General features: G+C 45.9%; 2 protein-coding genes and 2 non-coding genes across 4 annotated transcripts in view; 3 read left to right on the top strand and 1 right to left on the bottom strand.

The window, feature by feature from the left end:
* LOC144154757 (tetratricopeptide repeat protein 8-like) overlaps positions 1–23613 on the top strand; it is a 171007-nt gene that overhangs the window by 65947 nt on the left and 81447 nt on the right. The gene's annotated exons all lie outside the window — the stretch shown is intronic.
* On the top strand, positions 2258–2351 carry Trnay-gua (transfer RNA tyrosine (anticodon GUA)). The gene is made up of 2 exons: positions 2258–2294; positions 2316–2351. It is a non-coding gene; the product is annotated as a tRNA-Tyr (tRNA).
* LOC144154759 (uncharacterized) lies at positions 6688–7919 on the bottom strand. The gene has a single exon (XM_077685874.1). It carries the CDS (start codon positions 7900–7902, stop codon positions 6688–6690), a length of 1215 nt encoding a protein of 404 aa, XP_077542000.1. The 5' UTR covers positions 7903–7919.
* Trnay-gua (transfer RNA tyrosine (anticodon GUA)) lies at positions 15763–15856 on the top strand. The gene is made up of 2 exons: positions 15763–15799; positions 15821–15856. It is a non-coding gene; the product is annotated as a tRNA-Tyr (tRNA).

Genomic DNA, 23613 nt, shown 5'->3' with positions numbered 1-23613 from the left:
CTTTCAATGTATACATTTCTGCACCTTTTTCTTCTCTTTCATTTTACAATTATTATTTTCATTTCTCGCTTCGCCAACTAGGTCATGAAAAAACAGCTTTCAAATTTCTTTTAATGATTTTCCTCGAGCACCGTAATTAGATAACAACCTCTTTTTTTCTCCAAATGTTTGGCTGATCTACTGTTTGGTGTGCTTGAATAACCGAAGAAAAGCAACAAAGCAACAATGTACAACGTTAATGGGAAGACACGTTCGGCAAATGCACACTAATTATATCGCAATCACTGTAACATAAGGAGTGCTTAGGTGTCCCGGTGATTCTCTTAGCTGTTGGTTTGTTTATAAGGGCCCCATAGACTTGCAGTTCCTTCCGTCTTCACGTGCACAATTCTTGGAAAGCAGATTCATTTTCGACTCCCCCTTCCTGGCCATCTAAGAAACGCCGATTAAACATCTTTCCAGCGCCGTGCTTGGAAATAAGCTGCGGCGGCAGGCAGGCGTGAGGACCAATCAACTGGTTTGAAAAATGGTGGTAAAGAATGTGTAGCCAATAAATGTGTGGCCAATGTGTAGCCAATAAATACCCAGTGCGTATACGGTATACCCACTGGGTATACTGCTTGCGTATACTGTTTGCCGAGGTATATTTACCGGCACAGGCTTTACCGTCGCCAGCAAGCTTACTGAGCAGAGGAAGTGTGCCCTTGCGTATTGATCACAGCAAATTCAGTGCGCTCGGCGCATTATGCTCGATACAGCCGATAAAAGTGTTCTTACTTGATGCTGTTTATTACGTTTTTCTTGTTAAAGAATGCTCAGGAGAACGACAAACTACCATTTTTCTCAGATGGGCGAGCAATATGGCCGCCCCTACTCGTGCTAAGCCTAGCCCGCCTCAAATAGTTCAGGTAAGTTTCTGAGCTCGCAAAGTGCTTTCAGGCCTCCAAAGTTGTGCTGGGCAAGGTAGTGTAGGTTACTGAGTAATTACTACAGCATATTTTACTCATTTCTTGCCTAAATATTTAGCGCGGGGGCAAATTCTATTTTACCTTGATTCTAAGTGTACTCAGTAGATGGCGCCACCAACACATTCTCTTTTTAAAGCTCTACAGGTGATGGCTGCAGTATTCTCAAAACAACTATAGTTATTGTGAATGCTTCACCCGAAAAGTGAAATATTCAAGCTACTTTAAACGAATCCAAATAGATATGAGCAACAAAATTACGCGTGATTTCATCTGAGAATAATTAATCAGATGTCACTACCTGCGCCACGGCGCCCAGAATACGCAAACCGTAAACGGTGCGCTAAAACGTGTCCTACCGTTTTCAACGGTAAACGGAAACTCCGGCTTCCGGTAACACGGTAAACGGTAACGCAAACATGGTAACTACATGCTAAAACTCTCTATTGTTTGCGTATAGTGTTTGCGTATACCAGTGCGTATACTGTTTGCTGAAGTTAAAATGTATACGGTATACATTCTCACCTCAGTAAACAAATTTGGTATAGCAAGATTGTAATTCTCAGGATGAAAAAGCCACCATTGATTCAGCGAAGAGGGCCAGGGGGGTCTTCATACACTCTAAAAGGATTTACACCCTGTTTTTAACCAACACCCTTACACCCGTGCACCCTAGCAAAAGCACAAGTATACATCCTTTTAAAGGGTGTTTTATTGTTAATTGCAACCTCTCAAAAGGTGTTCCTTTTTCTTTTTTGATAGGGTGTTAGTTATAAACAAAAAGTGTGTAAATTCTTTTACACTGTATATAAAATATATAGGTTAGAGTTAATAAGAAGCAGTACTCTGAAAACTGTTTTACACCCTTTGTGTCTAAAACTAACACCCTCATGCCCTATGAAAAAAAAAAACACTTTTAAAAGGTGTAATTAGCGTGAAGTTACGCTTTAAAAGGGTATACCCTTGCGTGTTTGCTAGGGTGCAGCGTTAATTTCAACAACAAAACTATTTTAGGGTGTTTCCTTTTGTTTTTCTTTTGGGTGTAAAGGTATTAGTCATAGTGGTTTGCACCCTTTAGGGTGTAAATTATTTTACAGTGTACAAGTTTCGTAGGGGGGGGGGGCGATTTGTGTAAGAAAAGTGGCAAGGACATAGGAAAATAAGCGCACGCCAAGTGTACTTCCCGCGCCTACAACGAGGACTTCGGCTGAACGAGTTCGCTTCGCACTAATTTCTAGGTCACCTGCGAGCGGCTCTGGTCCAGGCGAGCCGACCGTAAGCGAAATTCCGATCCGTCGATAGCTCAGTTGGTAGAGCGGTGGACTGTAGAGGTTTCCCTGTGGTACAGACATCCATAGGTCGCTGGTTCGAATCCGGCTCGACGGATTTCTTTTTTTTTTTCCCTAATTTGTGAGCTCGCATAAAGCACGAACCTTCAAATGTGGCAGAAGCGTAAACGCTGAGCGTCAGACATGATGACTCGCGAAGTGCAGCGTTTTCTGTGTCCGTCGGCTGTGTACAGTCACAGGGGGTTTACAGATTAGAGGGTCGTCTGCCGCGCGTCTCCGACACTGCATACAGTGACAACACAGCTGGAAAACAGATAACCGTTGCTTGGACCTCGGATCGCTGAATAACCACGCGATTGCCAAGACGTAGGGCAAGCATATTTTTTAGTAGATTTGATGATTTGAAAAATATAAGAAAGTGCACATGTATTCGGCTAATCGAATATTAGTAAGTATTCTTTACGTGGCTTCCCCGCTTCATAAACCTTACGTTTTCGTGGGCATCTTGTATGTTCATTTTTTCTTTCCTTTGAATGTAATCGCGTCGGGGTGCTGGACTGGAGATGCGTTTGTTATTGCGTGGCTTCAGCGTGTTTCTAAAGCGAAGCTTTCTATGCCTCATTCATGGCGTGGGTCGCCTGCGTTAGACCACCTTGCAGGAAAGGAAACTTTACACAAATGGGTTTCACAAAACGACGGCGACGACGATGACGACGACGATGATGATATTGAGCGAAGGCACATCAAGTGCCTCAAGAAACGGGGTGGCTTTTTGGGGCTAAAACGTCCACCTCATAGCCCTATATAATCAGCCTGTAGGAACTGGGGAAACGGTTACCGAATTATATAATAGATCTAGAGAAGAATCAGTGAATGATGTCATTTTTGGGTACGTGCCACTACAAGAGGAACAACAACAACAAAAACAAGTGCCTCAAGAAAAAAAAAAACGCGGTCCGATTCGAACCTGGGCCCCTCGCGTTATGAAGCCGACGTCTATCCGATTGTGCCATTCCGACATTTTTTTTTGTTTATTACCTTCTGCACACACGTAATACAAGTCACGGATAAATTAAAAACCGCCTGCCAAACTTTGGCTGACGGAAGGACTTAAAATAAACATCAAAAGTACATAGCTCTTCCAAAACAGGAAGCCATTCAAGTTCGGGGTCCTGTAACTTGTACACTTCATACAACAACCTGACATTTTGAGCAAAATACTTGCTTACAGTGAGCGCATTGGGGTCCGCAGGGACTTCATCTTCACGCTCAACCGGAAGGAACCGAATGCCATGCGCTGAAATGGGCAGGTCTTTCTTTAACGTTCTCTGTAAAACGTCCCAAAAAAATACGGCGTCCCAGCACTCCACGAAAACATGTTCCACTGTTTCGGCTTTCGCACACAGCGTACAGATGTTTGACCAACCAATAAACAGCCCCTTCTCCTCCATCCATGTTTTAACTGGCAGCGTTCCTGTATGTAACTTGAAAAAGAAAGTTTTCACGGATGCTGGGACTGCCATTTTTTTCACACGGGATAACACATCCTGCCCAGGACCAGAACTAAACATTTCACGATAACGTGGTACGGGGAAGAGCATCTCCCTCAAATTATTTGTAAGGGTTTTTCTCGAAACAGTGGCTAAATATTCTACCGAAAATCTCACAGTAAGAAAACGAAAGGACTCAACCACTTCCTTCATATAGCCTTTCACGGCACCACATCTAACACTTACAGAAGAAACAATATACATAGGCAAGGCATCTACTAATGTAATCTGCATTAAAGTGCGAAGAAATGGATCACGTGTATCACGCAGAAACATAAACCGGTTCACAAGCTGGCGAACAAATACATGACACAGGCCAACACCCCCATGCCTTACTCGGCGAAAAAGGTTACTCCGACTGGAACGCTCCCACACCGATGACCAGATAAAGACTGCGAATACTCTGTGCATTCGCTGCACGTGGACTCGTGAACAATGAAGCACCTGCAGCACATACCACAGCTTTGCCAAAAGAAAAAGGTTGCATACCGTGGCTCGTGCGAAAACAGACAATGCGCGACCACCCCACGCGTTGTTTTTCCGCGCAGCTTCGCCGTCTCGGATTCCCAGTACTCGCCGCTATCCTGATAGCGATCCAGCGGAACTCCGAGATAACGCGCTGGTGTACGCGACCAAGACACGTTTTCAAATACAGATGGTGTGACCCCCACTCCCCGTGAAAAAAACCAGCACACTTGGCCCAATTAACACAGCTGTTAGTAAGTCTACAAAATTCCTTCGTTACCGATATGGCTGCGCTTACACTCTCCTCGTCTTCACAAAAAACCGCCACATCATCCGCGTATGTTAGTAACTTCACTTCGCTTGTGTGTAAATGAAAACCACGTACTCCACTGTCATTAATTACTCTTAAACAAAAAGGTTCCAAATAAATTGCAAACAGAAGAGGAGATGCTGGACATCCTTGTCGCACAGAAGACAGTACAGGAACACTTCCCGTGACATTCTTGTTGATTATCAGTTGAGTGCAGCAGTGAGAGTACGCCATACGCACTCCCTGTATTAACACATCACCAACATTTATATGCTCCAAAATACAAAAAAGAATCTCATGGCACACTCGGTCGAACGCTTTCTCGAAATCAATTTGAAGCATAGCGACCCTTTTAAACAACATATCACAACACTCCAGCACACTTTGCGCAACATGAACATTTGTAACTATACTCCTCCCCCTTATGCCACAGGTCTGATGCGGCCCTACTACACTTCTTATAACACTCTGCAATCGTTGCGCTAAGATCTTCATAAGAATTTTGTAATCTACATTGGCCAATGTAATCGGCCGGTAGCCAGAAACCGACTGAAGTTTAACACGGTCTTCCGATTTGGGTATGAGGACGGTGTGTGTGCGACCAAAAGACCGCGGCAATACCTTGGACTCGTAGGCCTCGCGAAAGACCATAAATAAAAACGGAGTAACTATATCTGAGAACCTTTTATAAAAATCCGCACCAAGCCCGTCAGGTCCTGGAGACTTACCTACTTTTAACTCCGATATTGCCGTGTGAATTTCGCCAAGCGATATCGGTCGCTCTAAGTCGTCCCTCACCTCATCTTCCAACCTTGGCATGACTGTAAGAAAGTCTCGCTTGAACTCATCAGTTTTTGGAACTGTGGGGCTAAACAACTCTGTGTAATGTTCTTGAAACGCACTTTTTATGTTCTCTTTGTCACTGGTAAGCGCGCCTCGCCAATATATTTCCTCGATACCATTGCCCCTCGCGTACCGTGCTTCGTCTTTTATCGCTCGCTTTGTTGGCGCTTCACCGGCCAAAAACACTTCGGCCCTCGCCCTCACGGTCGCTCCCCGATATCTTTCTATATCGATGGCTTCTAGCTTATTTTTAATGGTTCTGATATCTTCTTTATATGCCCCAGGCATTTCGCTTTCGAGTTCTAACATGTGTTGCAGATTATTTCTGAGTTTGTTTTCCACTTCCCTCTCTTGCCGTTTAAGCACTGTCCCCCTCTCCATCGCTACCGAGTAGTTCTTGCACGCCGCAGCGAGCTCGAAAGATACGTATGCACGGTCCAGCCGCGCATGGCTTGTGCCCTGAAAGTGCGTGAACTTTAAAGCATTTCTGCTCCCTGCACAGTGCGCTACATCTTCTAGTTCGCAGTCTTCAAGAACTTCTGAGAGGACGCTTGCACTCTGATCGTTTGTCCGCGGCGACACATTTCTGTCTCTTCGTTCACACACACACAATTAAAGTCGCCCAATAAAATTACTCTTTCTTGCAGCTTTAAATAATCAGATAACCCTTCAAAAAAAACCGTCCTATCCCGTGTAACATTTGGTGCATAGATACACACTGCACGAAATTCTAATCCACAGTAGTTGAAATCACAACACACAATCCTGCCAGTTTCGCTCGACGTAACTGTTTGTACACGAATACCAACTGAATTTCTAACCAAAATACAACACCCCCCCGAAGTTCCCACAGAATGACTCACGCAAACGCTGTAGCGGCCACTAAAGGGCCTTATCATGCTCTCAGTGCTGCTTTCGCTTTCTATTTTTGTTTCTTGAATGGCCATTATATCTATTTCTTTTTCGTCCATAATCCTTCGCAGCTGATACTGCTTGCGCCTAGCCCCAAGCCCTCTTACGTTTAAAGTAGAAATGCGAAGCGGCCTATTTAAAATAGCCGTAATATCGAATTAAAGCACACTGAGAGCAAAATACAACGGCCAGCTCAACGAACCCTGGGCTCCAGTGTAGCGACGGCGGATATTCCGTGTGCGTTGCCGTGCCCTTGTCCGTAGACACCCCGGAGACGGCTGTTCGCTGCGCTGCACTGCACGAAGAGAATCAGGGGCATTGTTCGCATTGCAGGGCCGAACAGGGACGTTACGTTATGTGTCCGGTGGCTTCCTGGGCCGCTCCGCGTTGACGTTGGGCTTCACTTTCACCGACACCCGTCGAGCATGCGTCGGAGCCTTCGCCGGGGGTTCGTCACCGCTCGGCTCGGCGGTGCTGGCCTGTTTTTCCTCGACATAATCCCTTGTGCGCTTTGAAGAGCCAGCAAGGACACCTGTCATCTCAACTTCTTCTTCTACCTTGCTTTTGTCCCCCTCCGACGCCAAGAGTGGTGCTTCGTTCACGCCCGCACCATCCGTGGCGATTTGGTTGCCCTGAACGTCCGAGACTTCGGTGGGCGTTTCTCCTACGGCAGGTGGTTCGGCGCTCGGTGCCACGGCGGCTGCAGGTTCAGGGGGCGTTGCCTCCTTCACCGCGTCCTCGTCCTCTTCCTTGCCCTTCGAAGCGCTCTCCGCGTCTTCGGCGTCCATCACGTACTCGGACTTGTGGTCGTCGTCCCCTGGTCCGGCCACGTTCGCGTAAGTGCGGACGCACTCGCTATCACTGTGGCCGTAGCGGCGGCACCGCCCGCACCGTGGGACGCGGCACTCCCGACGAATGTGGCCACTCCGGTGGCAGCGCAAACAAAGCGGTACCCGTCCGGGCACCACGACAAGGGCCTGCTCACCGGCGATCCGTAGCTGGTGCGGGATGTCTTCTACGGTGACGCCTGTCTTCAGTCGTAGGGTGACCAGGCGTGTCGTCGAGAGCTGCGAAGTGCAGCCCGGCACACGCCAGCGGTCACGGGTCACTTCGGTGACCTTCCCGTAAAGCGACAGGGCGCCTCGCACTTCGTCGTCTGGGACGTTGTGGAGCACCCAGTGCAGCTTTAGACGTACGTCCTGGCTCCGCGGGTCGATGATTAGGCACCTCCGCCCCTTCACTTGAAGTTCGGAGGCGGCAACCAGCTTCGCAGCTGCCTCGGCGTCCTTGAACGTCACGGCCCACAGGTGGTTCATTTGATATGCGCCCAAGGCCACAACCTCGGGCAGCAAATTCAAACGCACCAGCGGGTCGCGGAAGTCTTCCACCTTGTATGGCCTGGCTTTCACGTCGGCGTGCAGAAAAATGGTGTTCAGAACAGATGGTCCGGTTGGCAAATGAGGCAGAATAACTTGGTATTCCTGGTTTCCAGAGTTATCAAAAACAGAAGACCTGGTACCGCGGGCCGATGGGCCCGCCAAAGCCGCCCCTTGAACGGAGCTCGCCATCCTGCGTCCGCACTGCGCAGCGGCCGGAAGCAGAATCCGTGCCATTCCGACATTTTTTTTTCTTTATTACCTTTTTTCGCACACACTACACGTCACGGGTAGAAAAACTTAAAATAAACATCAAACGTACACAGTTCTTCTAGTACAGGTACCCATTCCATATCGGGAGTCTGCAACTTGTGCACTTCATAGAGCAAACTAATACTCTGTGCAAAGTATTTGCTCACAGTGAGGGCGTGCGGGTCAGCGTGGCGCACCGCCATCCTCGACCTCCAAATGGCATGCAATCCTAGAGCCATGATGAGGTCATACGGCACATTGTTGTCACTAGGTACGCAAAGAAATCCTATGCGCCATTCCGACGTGGTCGAAGTGCATTTTGGGCTGACTCAGGTTGCATGGGAGGAAGCTTCGCGTTTTAACCATTTTTCTTTAAGAAAGGGGATTTGATTTTTATAGCTAGATTTGGCCACGAGTCGCTATATTTGACGACTTCTCCTCATTTCTAGTTCCAGTCGGGCAATATTGGGTAAAGGGGGGAGATCGTTTCGTATTGTTAGGGTGTTTTTGTTTCGTGTTTTGTGCCTACGATGTAAATGTTAACTATTGCAACAAATAAAGTTTTTAACGTCGCCATTCGTGCATTCTTGTGCCGATACAAGGCAGTGTGTGGTTACTGCTCCTTAATGATTGACAATTGTTTTGCTTTTTTTTTTAAGACAATAGTCTTTCTTGGGCTACTTAAACCCAGAAATTTCGATTCCCGGCCGCGGCGGCCGCTTTTCTGATGGAGGCGAAAAGCAAAAAACGCCCGTGTGTTCAAGATTTCGGCGCACGTTAAAGATCCCCAGGTGGTCAAAATTAATCCGGAGCCCTCCACTACGGCGCGCCTCATCGCCTGCGTTGCGTCGGCGCGTTAAACCCTACAATCAATCAATCAATTAAACCCAGAAATTTTGCTCTGTCTGTATGCCTGTCTGTCTGTCTGTCTGTCTGTCTGTGACTCGATTCAGCCACCCGGACAAACTGAAACAGAAGCTGCGCAATAGTCTTATATACCCACAGCCAAATCTAAACGTCTAAGTCTGGTGTCAATGTTCATACTTGTCAACATTGTTGAACGAGAACAAGACGTTACGCAAATATAAGACAGAAAATTAATACATGAGCGATATTTACAGTGTTCCTTTATAAAAAAAAATTATAGATGCTTCATTTTTTTTGCGAAATGAAATACTATATCTACTGCTTAAAAAAAATTCACGCCTTCGCTTGCTGTCGTCCGCGCCGCTATAGCTCCTGGCGGCATTTTAACAAATCAAGCGGCAACAGGTACGAAGGGTTCCACTGGATAGGTTCCACGTTCCGCTTGGAACGCACGTGGAGTACGGCAACGTGGTTCTATAAACGTGGAAGTAGGGCGCCTCGATTCACGCGCGTCTCTGCCGTACGCCATCGCTGGCATCGAGGCACCGGACTTTGAGCAGCGGAACGCGGTAAATTTAAACTGACTTGAGCAAACCTTTAGCGTGTTTACCTTGAGAGGAGCGCGACGGAACATGAACAGCATGAGAGGTGAGCGAAAAGTGAAGAGAGGAATTTACTTGGCAAATGTCGGCGAAGACTATCGTCTTTTGTCGACATTTGCAACGAAAGCAGTAGACACGCGGCCAAATTTTTTTGGGTCATTCCACTCCAAACGACCCAGACACTGCGCTCGACCATCTATGCGGATTATACTATAAAAATCATTGTCTATCCCTTAACTACCTTATTCGTCCTCGCAACCGAGTTTTAGACGAATTTTTTTTACCTCTTGCACCAATAGGAATATGGCGGCGGTTTCAAAAAACTAATTGCAAAGAAAAATAATGTACGCGGAGCGGGGTAAAAAGAATTGCATTTGACAGAAAAGGAGTTGCGCTTTATTACTATAACGCATTATCAGCTACCGGCGTGCCTCACAATGTGATTTGCGGTGAAGCATTGCGGCGTTTCTGAGCCATATTTAGGCATTTTTACAGCTGTTAGACCTTTCCCAAGAACAACGTAGTTGCGTAATTTGTTTAAAATGTTGAAGGTAAGCGCGGAAAAACATATCAGAGTATGTAAGCGAGTAGTTTCACCCCACTAAACACATTAACTTTGAAAAATTTGCAAAACTGCTCATGTTCAGGCTCTTATATTGCTGTGTGGCGATCTATGTATAAGAACACGGGCTTGAGCTCGTTTGAAATGGTGTACAAAAGCCAATTATTTCTGGAGGTTTAATCGTAGTACATTTTGTTTTAACACAGAAAATACTTTTTTTTTATATTCAGCGGCCACAAGGGTCTCAGTCGGCGGGCCGCAAGTCCGCTTCACTGCACTAAGAGTTCCTCCGTGGCATTTGGAGATGCGGTGGCGACGCAGGTTGTGATAACGCACGTTTCGTTGGGTTTTAATGCTGTTTTCCACTTGGTAACGGCAATTCACGTTCGGCGTTCGACCTTCCGCAGTGCCGCGAGGGAAGTGAGTCAGTAAAATCGGATGTGAGATACACCTGGAACGATGACGCCACCTGTCACTTCGTGACGTAGTGAATGCGGAAGGCTTCCAGCAGGCCCAATAAGAACTGATTTCAACAATGGTATGCAACCTCGACAATGAAGACTGCATTCGCGGCCGCTGTCCGGCACATGTCCCAGCAAAGGTGCCCATCTAGCAAATTGGAGAGCGCTGTAGATACGGGTAAAAAGTTGGAGCAGCTTCGCACTACTGGCGCAAAGACTGGGCAAACAGCGAATCTGGCGCCCCCACCTAGCTTTATGCCTAATCACCCACCCCCACCTAAGTTTATGCCTAATCAAGCTTGAAGACTCGGCCAAGTTTTCTGCGCGGTTATGCTTCAAGACACGGTGAAGTTTTCTGCGTTCCGTCGTTGTTAGCACCCCCCCCCCCTTCTCCTAAGGGCAATGAACACTCGGTCATGAAAGCATGTGCAACGTGTGGTTTTATTTTCAGTACCAGTCATTTGCTTGGCGATTGGACCGAAGTCTTCGCATCCGTTTTCGAGTTGCGGCGTGGAGGTTCTCGCGCCGCGCTTTCTCTTTTTAGATGCGAAGCATCTTTTGCTCGGGGCTATGGCCGTTGTCCGTTGGCGTCCGCACCTCTCCTCCTCATCCCCCTCTCCACGCCAGCTGGGCGATAATGCGCTTGTCACTCCGTCCTCCTCTCCGCGCCAGCTGTGCGATAGCGCGCTGCTCCCTCCGTCCTCCTCTCCACGCCAGCTGCGCGATAGCGCGCGCATGCGCGCCTCTTCCTCCACCCTCCTCTCCACGCCAGCGCTATATATAACCGCGTGCACGCGCCACTTGCCTCAGTTGCTCAGTCGGATGAGTCTCGCTCCGGCGTCTGATGAGTACCGACAGTCCTGCTAGCGGATTGGCTGACACAAGTTCAGCCAGTATCAGCCAACCAGTTAACAGACCCGTTTGTCAGAGGGGAACTCTGAGGTGATGCGAAGCATCGCGGAGTTTTCAACAACGTTCACGCGATGTGGCTAACCAACGCAAGTGAAAATAAAGGGAACTCCGCGATGCTTCGCATCACCTCAGTGTTCCCCTCGGGAAGATGGTGTAATTTTCTGGAAGTAACGCTCTCCTGTCGTCCCATCCCCCCTTCGTCGGAGACCCGGCTGTTGCACTTCACATGGATTTCTGAACTTGCAGCTGAAAGTCCTCCATGACTGCCAGGTCCGGATCGTTTTGTCCGCCGCAATTTTTCACATCTCCCCCAAAATGGACAGCGTCAGAACACGCTAGAACCGCCGGCTTCGCGAACTTGGCGTCTGTAGCGCAAGCTTTTCTGTGCTTCCCATGTGAGGAGCGTACCCACGTGAACTGCCGAAGAGAAGAGCACGCGAGAAATCACGTCATGAACGCTGGGCAGAGTGTTCTCAAAGGTCGAGCATTGCCGGTGCGCGCGATGACGTTATCAATCGGCGAGGTTTTCCTGCGCACGACCGCCAGCCCACCACCAGCCTAAACATAATGGCTGTTAAAAATTGAGGTCTTCCGTTGAACACTGGCTTGCAGCTGCAGTTCTCCCCACAGAATATGAAGAAAAATCAAATCCCCTGTCTTAAATCCAAACTGCCAGTTGAAAGCCAAAGCCCGCTTCAACTCGGTCAAATTAAGTCCAAAGCAAACGCTCGCGCAACGAACCCAAACGAAGTCCTAGGCGACCCGAATGCGATGATGAAACGTTCATCATCATCAGTGAATCTATTACAATGCGAATGTGTCTTGTAGTGCTATACCGTATCGTGTTTTGCGCGTAAAGAACTTTTCATGCCTACGTGTCTGGTATGATTGATTTGCCTTTGAGGAAACCCATTGTACAAATTGGCTTTCCCGCAGTACGCTTTGGCGTAACTACATTGCTCTCAGTGAGGCATAGACAGCTTCGCTTTAATAATTTTAAGTCCTGCCGAATGTTCGGGAAAGTCTTTAGTATCGATAGAAGAGCTCAAGCTACAACACTTCATCAGGAAGCAGCAAGATACCTATAGATGAAAGATAATTATAGGTTTACCATAAACCTTGCCAACCTCAGCCGATTGGACAATCAACCGTTCACAGTAGAGACTATTCTAGGACATCGACCCCTACAATCGACTTCGCAGAAGGCAACAAAAGCCCTTCTGCGCTTTTTGAAGGACACAGGCTTAGATGAAAGACTATAGTGCCCTCAAAGGGGCTAAAGTGTTTGCGCGGCCCAGTCCTATCCCCTCTCTTTCGCCTGCCCTCTCTTTAATCCACTACACACCCCTTCCCCAGTAATCCGGGCTCTAAGCCTGGAGAACCTCTCGTCCTTTCCTTTCGCTTTTCTCCTCCTTTATCTATACAGAGAATTATAACTTTATCGTGTACGATGCTCCCAGTCGGGCCACTGGCGAAATATGCAAGCCACGGTACACCGCTTTCTGGCATACCAGCATTCGGAAGAGACTGGAGACCTTTGCACTGCCTCGACGACACGATACCGGCCGTGGCTACATTTCAACCCGAGGCGCCAAAAGTTCTGCAACAGAAATTTTATGCTGTCCGAATAATTTTACGTTCTTCCGAGGGTGCGTCATTAAGATGGTTGAGGGCAGCTTCTGGGACGTTTGGCGTGGAATGACCCTTCACGGCTTTTTATTTCGCAATAGCTGTAACAGTTTGTAACTGTCTGTGTAATCCAGCGGCCCTAACCGATGAACACATAAATTGAAGCAGAGAAAGGAAATATTGAAACATTTCAAAGAATGAATGCGAATTAACGAAATCACTAATGTATATCTCATCCAGAACACTCAAGCGACCCACTCATGAAAAAAAGCCCAGAAAAAATGTTTATGAGAAATTAAGAAGAAAATCAGTGCCCTTCCACTCTGTGACGAAGAATGACCAGCGAAGCTGAGCACATTGCAACAACGCACGAAACAAAACACGTTTGTTTGCCATTTGCGATTGAGAATACTTCCTGGCTAATTATCCGAATTAAATTTGGAAGGACTTTAGTGTTATTCCAGCGTACAAGCAGGGGGCTATCCGTTTCCGTTCCACAGACTAGGCATCTCATTGTCTGTGTAATACACCAAACCAAACCATTGGACCCCGGAGGACAACGATCAGGTCGCATCGGGCCGTGAGACGTCTACGTTAAAATATCCCACCAGAAGAACTGGTATGTCGACGGTGAGCGCGTGAAGCCTGCCTGCGCGTGCATGACCCCCTCCTCCACCTCCACTCCAAAGTGCACGCATGTAATGACAGGGGGGAGAGCAGCATACACGACTCGGGAAAGGGACGGGCGGTGAAGAGTGGCATAGAGTGGAGCTGCAACCATTCTTGCTATGCTTTATTGCTCTGCACAGAATGTGGGAAAGACAGCTTACGCCGGTCTTCTTAAAATCGGCTTCATCTCCTAACAGAAATGCATTGATGGGAAGACGTTTTTCAGGGGCAATATACATGAAATCCTACATCAAATCCTATATCTTACATCAAAATATGGAGGACCTGCGACCTTCGTTTTTACTTTTTAATCATTTATTTCGTACGTTGAACACCATGAAGGTGAAAAACCAGCGAAATAGACGGAAGACGTAGAAGAGACGAGACGGTGTTGTGTGTGTTGTCTCGTCTCTTCTACGTCTTCCGTCTATTTCGCTGGTTTTTCACCTTCAAAATGTACCAACTGGCCCAGCAAGCTGCACTTCTTCAGTTGAACACCACTCCGCGAGTTTTCGTTCCACACGGGCGCGGCAAATTGGGGGATTGCACATATGTAGTTTCTCTCTAAAAACGCGTTCATTCAACACCACTGAGGAAACGTATACGGTTGGTGAAGCTGAGAAGCGCCGTAAGATTGTTCGCGCAATAACTGACAATTCTCGTTTTTTTGGCGCAATTTTTTCTCACGTTTGCGTCGCAACTTTACGTCGAATTGCGAAAGTATTAGTCAATACTTTAATCAGTACAGGTGCAGTGCCCTTCAGGCAAAGGCGTTGAATCGCGGAGTTCTATTCCTCCGAAATAAATTCAGGTGTTGTAATCACTGCATCAGTGGCCTCGCAAGAAATATTTTTCGAGGGATATATTATGCACCGTCGATACAGAAATAAAGACAAATACGGCCTACGCCAAAACTATATCTTAATTTTGTTTTATTACGGTATTTTCGTTTTTATATTCCTGTATATCGACGCGGTGTATAAATAGCACGGAGGAGAAAAGAGGAAAGAAATGCACCGGCCGGAAAATTTATGGCGGTGTTCTGACACGGAAACACCACCCACGCTCCCTTTCTACGCCGCTGCTGCGTGTAAAAAATGTACATCACAGCGAGACAGCCTAGTTTGAATTGAGTCATCGTGAACAGCGCGCTACGCAAACGGGAACAAACAAAAGAGACACATGGACAACCGTTTGCTCATGTGTTTATTTTCTTTGACCTCCTTTGTGTCGCGAAAGCTATACAACGAGCAAATGTACTGCAAGGACCAGTACATACGTTCCCCACAATAAACACAGCCAATGGAAATTTTGTAGTTTATACCGGCTGCTCGTGAATTATCGGAGACAAACATTCATACATTTGCTATTAAGATAGAAGACCAGCGAAGCTGTATTGGTGGATAATGCATTGATTAATAATTTATGGTGACACTATATTGATCAAATAAAGAAGCATGACGTTCTTTTGAATTAATTATAAATTGATTATTGTAGAACTTACTTCGGTAGAGTTTCGACAATTAAAACAATTACAGTCATTTTCTGCAACCGTATGCTCCCTCCATAGACAGCCATGCAGTGACAGCAGACTTCAATTCTGTAACGTTTACAACTTTCATCATCATCATGACCACTACCCGCTCTTTTCCTGCGCTGCTCGAGTCCATTATTTGACTCCGAATACGCATCCTATTTCATCCCACCATCGAGTTATTACTGAGAAATAACTAATTACGGCAAGTGAATCTAACCCGTTGTAATGATACAGTCGCCATAGCAGTCAGTTTCAGTATAATTTTCCCTCAGATACGTACATTACATTGAGATCTGCAGCGCGTTTTCTCTGGAACGAGCGTCGACGCGACGCAATTTTAGTCACAACCCAACGTCCCGCAGCTTCGCCGTAATAAGAACCAGGCGCTTCATAGTGCAGACACTTCACGTAAGAGTGCACGTAACCGGACACGTGGAGCTTAGCTGAAAGCGGTTGGAGGCGGAGAGGGCGGTACGCACCTTCTCGCGTGCGTTTATGGGTCACTTTCTACCATTCCAGGCCACACCGTGCGGGCAAACCGGATGCAGGCGCAGATCCGTTCCGTCGATAGCTCAGTTGGTAGAGCGGTGGACTGTAGCGGTTATTCAACGATGCGGATATCCATAGGTCGCTGGTTCGAATCCGGCTCGACGGATGCTTTTTTTTTTGTGAGCTCGCTATTTTTTAAATTTTCTTATACTTTAGGCGACTCGTATACTCTGGCGCGAGAATACGAGATGATGGACTACGGGCGTAGCGCGAGGTGACTGGCTGGTAAAAGAATAGGTTCGATGAGTTCATAGTGTAATTGGTAGGGGGTGTTGGAGGTCAATAAACCTCGGCAGTCAATAAACCTTGGCAAAAATAAGGGTTGGCAGTCAAGAAAACCTCGGAAAGGAAAGGGGAGGTTGTGGTGGGTCATAGAAACAGATGAAGAATTATTTGAGTCAGAAGGAAAGTGGTGATAGAAAGTGGGTTCGGATCCCACCAGGCGGGCATTTTTTCACCACTTTCTTCCTGACTCAAAAAAGTCTTCATCTGTTTCTATGACTGACCCACCACAACCTCCCCTTGCTTTCCGAGGTTTTCTTGACTGCCAGCCCTTATTTTCTGTCTCATTTCACCGAGCCCCTCATTTCCCATTTTCTGATTCGCTATATATATATATATATATATATATATATATATATATATATATATATATATATATATATATATATATATATATATATATATATATATATGTATATATATATATATATATATATATATATATATATATATATATATATATATATATATATATATATATATATATATAATATATATATACCAACTACGTGGGAAATCTTGTTACTCACCTTTTCAACATTTCAACATGCTCATTACACGTCACGTGTTCTTCAAACATGACTCCAAATATGACTGTCTCTTGTCACTATAGGCAAATTATGTTCTTATTTTATACTTTCCTAAACATGATTTTCTGTTTATGAGCGCAGCGCAGAAAAGAAAACCGAAAAAAAAAAGAAACCCCCCAAAAAGAAACCGATCACGAGGAAGTCGACAAGTATAGGTGCTACTCAGAACTGCGTTTGAATTATTGCCGAAGTACAGATGCCGGAAGGCCTTCCTGCTTTAATCTAATGGAGCCTGTCTCTCTCATTCTCTCTCTCTCTCTCTCTCTCTCTCTCTCTCTCTCTCTCTCTCTCTCTCTCTCTCTCTCTCTCTCTCTCTCTCTCTCTCTCTCTCTCTCTCTCTCTCTCTCCGAATAACAGAATGAATTTCTAACGTTCGATATGCTAACAAGAACTCAAGAAAACACTTCATGCCAGCGTAAACAAACTTACAGGCGGGTCTCACTGCAACTTGGGAATCTGTCTTCATAAAAAATTACACCATCTTCCCGTGGGGAACCATAAGGAGGATGCGAAGCATCATGGGGGTTCTGTGTAGGTTCCTTTGTGTTGCCGTTATGTTGTTTCATTTATCGGAACATGAATGGGAACGTAGTGTGAACCCCCATGTAGAGACCGAGAAATGTGGAGACAGCGAAGAGACCGACACCCGCGTTACCTGATCGAACACCTCCTGGTTCTCGTCTTTCTTTATTGCGTGCTCACGCTCCTACCCCGCTGCTCGCCCTCTTCGTCCTCTTCTCTGGTTGAGCTGCAAGGCGCGTGGCGCTTCCCGCCACAGCTTTCCCACGGGAAATTCAACATCCTCCTCTAAAGTTTTCAGTTCGTCGTTTCCGTTGACGTTCAGCTTCGCGTGCCTTCGTTGTATCAGTAGCTTCTTGACGTAGTTTGAATGAGTGAAGGACATCAGGCGCGTTCGTAGCACATGCTCCCGTCTCGGTTTGTAGCGCAGTGGGAAGAGCGCCACGTACCTCCCGTTGCGGCCAAAGAGTCGTGGGGTCGAAACCGGGCGCCGGATAACTCTTACTTTTTATAGTGTACTGCGCTGACGTCAGGCCAAACGCTGACGGGGCTGAAGAGACGCGCATGCACAGTAGAGTGCAGACGGCGGACAACAACAACAGAGGGAGGGACACAGCCCCGAGCATGAGATGCTTCGCATCTAAAAACACCAAGAAAACGCCGAGAGCTCGTGAGCACGTGCCTCGCGGCGACCGCCGAGCGTCATCGGCACGCGCAGTGACTCCAGAAAGAAAAAATCTTCAGCGCTGTCGTCAAGCAGTATCGCGCATGTAAAAAGAAAACTCCAGCGCTAATGCTAAAGGTGAAAAGACACTCTACTTGAGAGAGGTCACCGCGGCCGCCGCATTCTCTAGAAGCCATTATGGATAATTGGAGACGTGGCTACGAGTGAGCCAATCCTTCTCGAGACGACTTGCAGGTTCCGCCACCACTGCCTCGAGTCGATGACGAAGAGCTGGTGACAGTTTACAATGCTGAGGATGACTTTGCATCCACCACTCGCCGTGAAGTAGACGACGGCCTCTTCGATGCATATGACGACGATCGCTAGCACCGCAAACAAATAAACAATGATACTGAAACTTAACTCATGTCCGGAAATGCTCACCCACAAGAGCTTCGCCATGCAAGTCTTGCGCGTGAGTGGAAGCTTCCCTGATTTTTTTTCTGTATCTGCCCATTTTCGGTGTCTCAGAAATTCTACACCTTCTTTGAAACATAGAGATCTTGAAAGGATAAATTTATTATCAAAAATCCTGGTATCAATGATACAACGCAACAACCAGAAAAAATTAAACAAGTGCAGCGCCGGTTGCTACAAAACTAATAGAGCGCGAAGGCTGCAAGTAACAGACACTTACAGAAACATATAAACAGCTTCAAGTTGATTATAGACAAAAGATTAACATAAAACAATTTATAGTTGCTTACAACCAAAAGATTAACATGCGAGGTAAACAATAATACAAAAACACTGTTCGCTTCAAGAATGCAGCAATATACAGAACAGGCTTGGTTTTATGTCACAACGGGTACTGTACCGCACTAACACACAATTCTAACACCAAATCACTTGTTACAACGAATAATCCTAAGGACACAGGTCTGGAAAACTGGCATGAATAATAACCCTTATGTTCGAAACCTCAATAAACCGGGCAGACCAATGTTCTCGCCTTAAAAATTGGTGCATTGGGCTAAAGTTGGGTCCCCTCAATCCTTACTTCTACGACCTTGCTACACTAGTTAGAAATCATGCTAGTGTGATGAGTCGGAACGTTTTTTGGTGTGCAAAATAAAAAAGCTGCTCATGTTTGCTTTATATATATAGGTTCATCTTACACGTGTTTATTTTCGCGGACGCTCATCTTCGCTTGGAGTGCGCTAACGCAATAGGGGATGCACTTTTATTGCCTAAATTGGTGACTGAAATCTCAAAGTGAAGATCATGCCCAAATTCATTGCGCAGACGTGTTGCAACGAGAACGTGTTGTAGATTTACAATACACCCAACAGACGACACGTCTACCATAAAGGTCGTACGATTGTGTGAATGGAAACTACTAGCAAGAGCTTACAATAACAATGCTCCGAACGCGAATGTTAGAAAAAAGTTAAAAGCGGAACTAAACGTAAACAAGCCCGGTGCTTGTCACAGACGCGTTTCGTTACTATTTAAATTGCAAGAAGACGCGCGAAAAAAAAAACACAATGATGGTGTTAATATTTTTTAGGTTTAAATGACATAACAAGACAAATGATATCGTAATGTCATCACTTGTGTTCGTATCGCGCATTTCCAAACTGTAATTTGTGTTTGCATGTCCAGAAATGTACTATATTTTTCAACTGTAACCGTATAGTGTATTGCCACCTCCCACTCCTGCAATTGCCCGAAACTGCGCTGATAGTATTAAATAAATAAATAAATAAATAAATAAATAAATAAATAAATAAATAAATAAATAAATAAATAAATAAACGTTATTAACAAGGATGAAGACAGCCTGAGTGCAGACTGCAGACGGGTGGGAAGGGTATTGTCAAAGAAGTCGGAACAAGTCGCAAATAAGTATAAGTAAATAAATGAATAAACATTAAACATGGAAAAACGAAACAGCGTTTCATAGCAATTGAATATCCTAATCGTACCACAACTGAGCGCTTTATCGGCAACATGCACGTGATACTACGCATCGAACAGACATTCATTTGACTACTGTGTGGTAACTATTTATTTCTTTTCAAAATGGAATCTTTCGAGCTTTACTCAACGGGTACGAAAGGAATACTTGCAACACATAAATCATTCAACACGCATACGATTAAATGTATGATAATACAGCTATTAATTATTAATAACCCTAAGTTACAAAACATTTGAATGACTGCGCTTCGTAAGTGACTGACACACGGCTAACAAAGTTCACATCCTCATTAACGCCCTAAGTTACTACGTGAACAAACACAAAAGATCTCCAACAGATGTCAATGAAGCAAAGAAAGAAACTCTGAGCTTCACATTTTTTCAACTGAAAACTTAATCGCGCGAGTAATAAAGGGAAGATAAGTAAGCAAATTTAGGTATTGTGAACAGCTCGGCAAGTTGTAAAATGTTCACCGCGGAATTATGGCGGAAAACAGCACTTTACCCCAGTTGAATGTTTTATGGGGAAAATGAAATGCAGTAATAGTGTATTGTTTGTTTATGCGCTGTGGGCAAAGGAAAATAGAACAAACAATCACAGATGGCCACACTGAAGGCAGTTGCAGCCGCAGCTGTCGACGTACAGCTAAATCGTTACGACGATCCTTCGAAGAAAGTACCTCGTGTGATCAGTTGTGTAGCTTCAGCTATAAAGCGGGAAATACGATCCCGTAGGAGCCCACACTCATTCAATGTGTATCTATGGGAGTATTGGTACGGGGCATACGAGCTGGCGTTGAGATTTTTGGCCAATCACGAGACATGGGCACGTGACATGTGTGTGATTATGGTCTGGAACAGCAACGGCACGCCTTTCAGTGTTCCTTTAGTATTTCTAATGGCACCGAAATCTACAAGCCACGGGGAATTTCACCTCTGCCTTCCAGGTCTTAAACTAGGTCACAAAACTCGAATACACGACCCGCAATTGTAACCTTTTATCGGCCCACATTCGTCGACGAATTTGTTTCTTCTGCATTGAAGCAAATGCAGCCCCAACGACCCTAGCAGGGTGGAAAAAGAGAGAAAACAAGGGTCGCATATCGCAGTACCGAAGCACAACGCGCGCCTGTTGTAACCACAAAAGCGAAGATGGCTAATACTGCAAAGTTCAAATTGTCATCTTAAAAATGGAAATATTAGTAAAAAAAGTAACGGCTGAGTGGTTCGCCGTCTCGGGAGCAGAGGGACTGGGAATCCATCCCACAACCTTCGAAGGGTCAAAATAACTTCGTTGTTCAATCCTGACATCGCGATTGCTGTCTGCAATCAATCAATCAATCAATCAATCAATCAATCAATCAATCAATCAATCAATCAATCAATCAATCAATCAATCAATCAATGTGTGCTCGGTAGCGCACAGGCGAGATACCTGCTGTGACTGGCACATGGCGATGCCCACGTGACACCCCCATTGTAAAAACTGCAGAAGCCATTCCACCCCACCCCCAATTGGTGACCAAAGAGACACAACTATGCGCTGAGGAGGAGGAGAAAAACTTTTATTCATATAAAATAAGAGCGCTGTGAGTGGAGTCCTCAGTCCAGGACCCCAGAAGAGCTTGCTGCCGCCTTCGCCCTCTCGATGAGCCGAAGCTGACGATCAGGATCTGAGCTGCAGGCCAGCTCTCGCTCCCACTGCTCTAAAGTTGGATTTTCTATTGTATCTATATTCTTATTGTGTTGGCAAGCCCACACCATGTGATATAAGAAACTCTCAATGATTGATTTTGAACTTTGGGGGGGGGGGGGGCGTATTTGTGATCACGTTGGTATACAGCAAGTGGTTCGTTGCAACATCAGAGGTATGCGTGACCTGAGTACAGTAGTTGGTTTATTTGAACCTTTATGTGGTTCGTACTCGTTGAACGTACACTGGATGAACCACTTCTTGCCTGGTTTGGAGACACGCATTGAAGTCGCCGATGACTATCGCTGGGGTGTGTTGATCGCATTGCACCCTGGCGAGGTTCGTACAAAGTTCTCGATGTCATCTTTTAAAGTGTTTATGGATATCTGTGCTATACGGCAAAGATTGCGATCCAGTCACAAATAAAACTGCCCGCTCGGCTGCCGCTTGCGCTCGGCTTTACGAGCACGATGGTTGCCGTGATAAGCTTGTATAGGTTGTAGTCACCGGCGTGGCACGCATGCGGGCAACCATGTGGGTGCGCCGCAAAGCCTCTGTGTTGCTAAGGCGACGACGCCATTTCACGTGTCACTGACTGTGCGTGCTGGTGCCCGACAAAAAGCAGCACACGACGACAGCAAGAACTGTTTGATGTTCCAAACTGTGCCCCACCGAACGCGAACTAATACCTCGATGCCAAACACTGTTCCGTTCAGCAACTTACGATCTACCTATTCGCCGCGAGCTCGACATGTAGGTGGCGACAGCGTCGCGCTGCTAGTGTGGATGCTCCGCTGAGCGGCCCGTAAGAATGCACACTGTGGGCGCGCTTCGTGCTTTTTTCTCGCCGTATGTGCGTACGAAAGGTGCAAACAAGAGTGGTATGCTGTAGTTCGGTTCCTCAACGTTCAATGTATAGCGGCAGTCAGTTTTCATTACTACGCCAAAAAAAGCGACGGCTCATCGGGAATCTCAGAATGGCCGTAATTGTGACAATGAACTTGTACGCTGTGGCTCGTAGCAAGCTCGATCTTTCCAGACTATGGCTTTGAGCCTTCAATAAAAGCATAAATAGAAACAAATCAGGAAGCCTCGATCTCTGAAAGTCAGTTTACAACGGCAATCTCAATCGCTTTCACTGGTAGCATGACGCATTCTTGCATTTGTGGGATGCCCTGAAATGGTAACACTACTTAACTGCCCCGAAATTCTTTCTAAGAGCTTACGATATTTTTGTGTGTTCAAAGGGCAACATAAAATTACTGAATTTTGATCAGCGCAGAGATATAAATGTAACCGCTCTAACGGGTCTTTTAAATGAAATTTTAGCGACTCTGAGGGAAGGTTTGATGAATAACGGTTTCAGATCACTTATTTACGGCTTTCGTCGCAAGTGAACTTGCGAATTGAATTGTCAACGCACGCAGTACAGTCAACATCTCATGTTTAGCTAGGTTTTCGCAAAGTGACAAGCAGGTTTACAGTGTGCAAACCAAGCTTCTGGGACCTCACAGTGAGCACAAATTTTCTGTTACGGCTGCTGTGCTGACCATTTGCGTTCCTTTTAAAATCTAACAGGTGCCTGCAACAGCGAGATGTGTTTGCATTCTTGCGTATAAGGTCGCTTACGAACCCTAAAGATGGCAATAAATGAAGTTGCGCTGTTGCAGATGTAGTAAAACATTTCCTTTTTATTTCTCGTTGCGAATCAGCACAACGAATTCCCGGTAACTACTTTCTTTTGTAAACTGAACATTGCCTTTGTCTTGGTATTTAATTCTTGAGGATTGGTTAAAAAATGAAATTCTGTGCGTTTATTTTTTTTTTTCGGGAAGAGAAGGGGGGGATTCCTGCCAACGTTGCAAGAGCAGAGAGAAGAGAACGCATGTAACGCGAAAAGCCAAACTATGGTTATCAGTATTACTTACAATCGAAACTACACTAGGCGTTGTGTTCTGTAGCGGTGAAAAAGCAGCACTTTAACACGTATTTTCAAAATTAATTAACCCCCCTTTGGTCCGAGATTGTCCAGGAATTGCGGCTCGCCTTTTTCAAAAATGTATTGAAAGCAAGCATTGCGGGAAAAAATTAAAAAAAAAAACAGCGAGTCATGGCACACACCCCTCACACAT

The sequence above is a fragment of the Haemaphysalis longicornis genome, unplaced genomic scaffold (genome assembly GCF_048455015.1).
Source record: "Haemaphysalis longicornis isolate Haplotype H1 unplaced genomic scaffold, Haemaphysalis longicornis Haplotype H1 scaffold_90, whole genome shotgun sequence".
Classification (NCBI taxonomy): Eukaryota; Metazoa; Arthropoda; class Arachnida; order Ixodida; family Ixodidae; genus Haemaphysalis; species Haemaphysalis longicornis.
The sequence above is the reverse complement of the archived record's forward strand: the minus strand, read 5'-3'. Positions and strand labels throughout refer to the sequence as shown.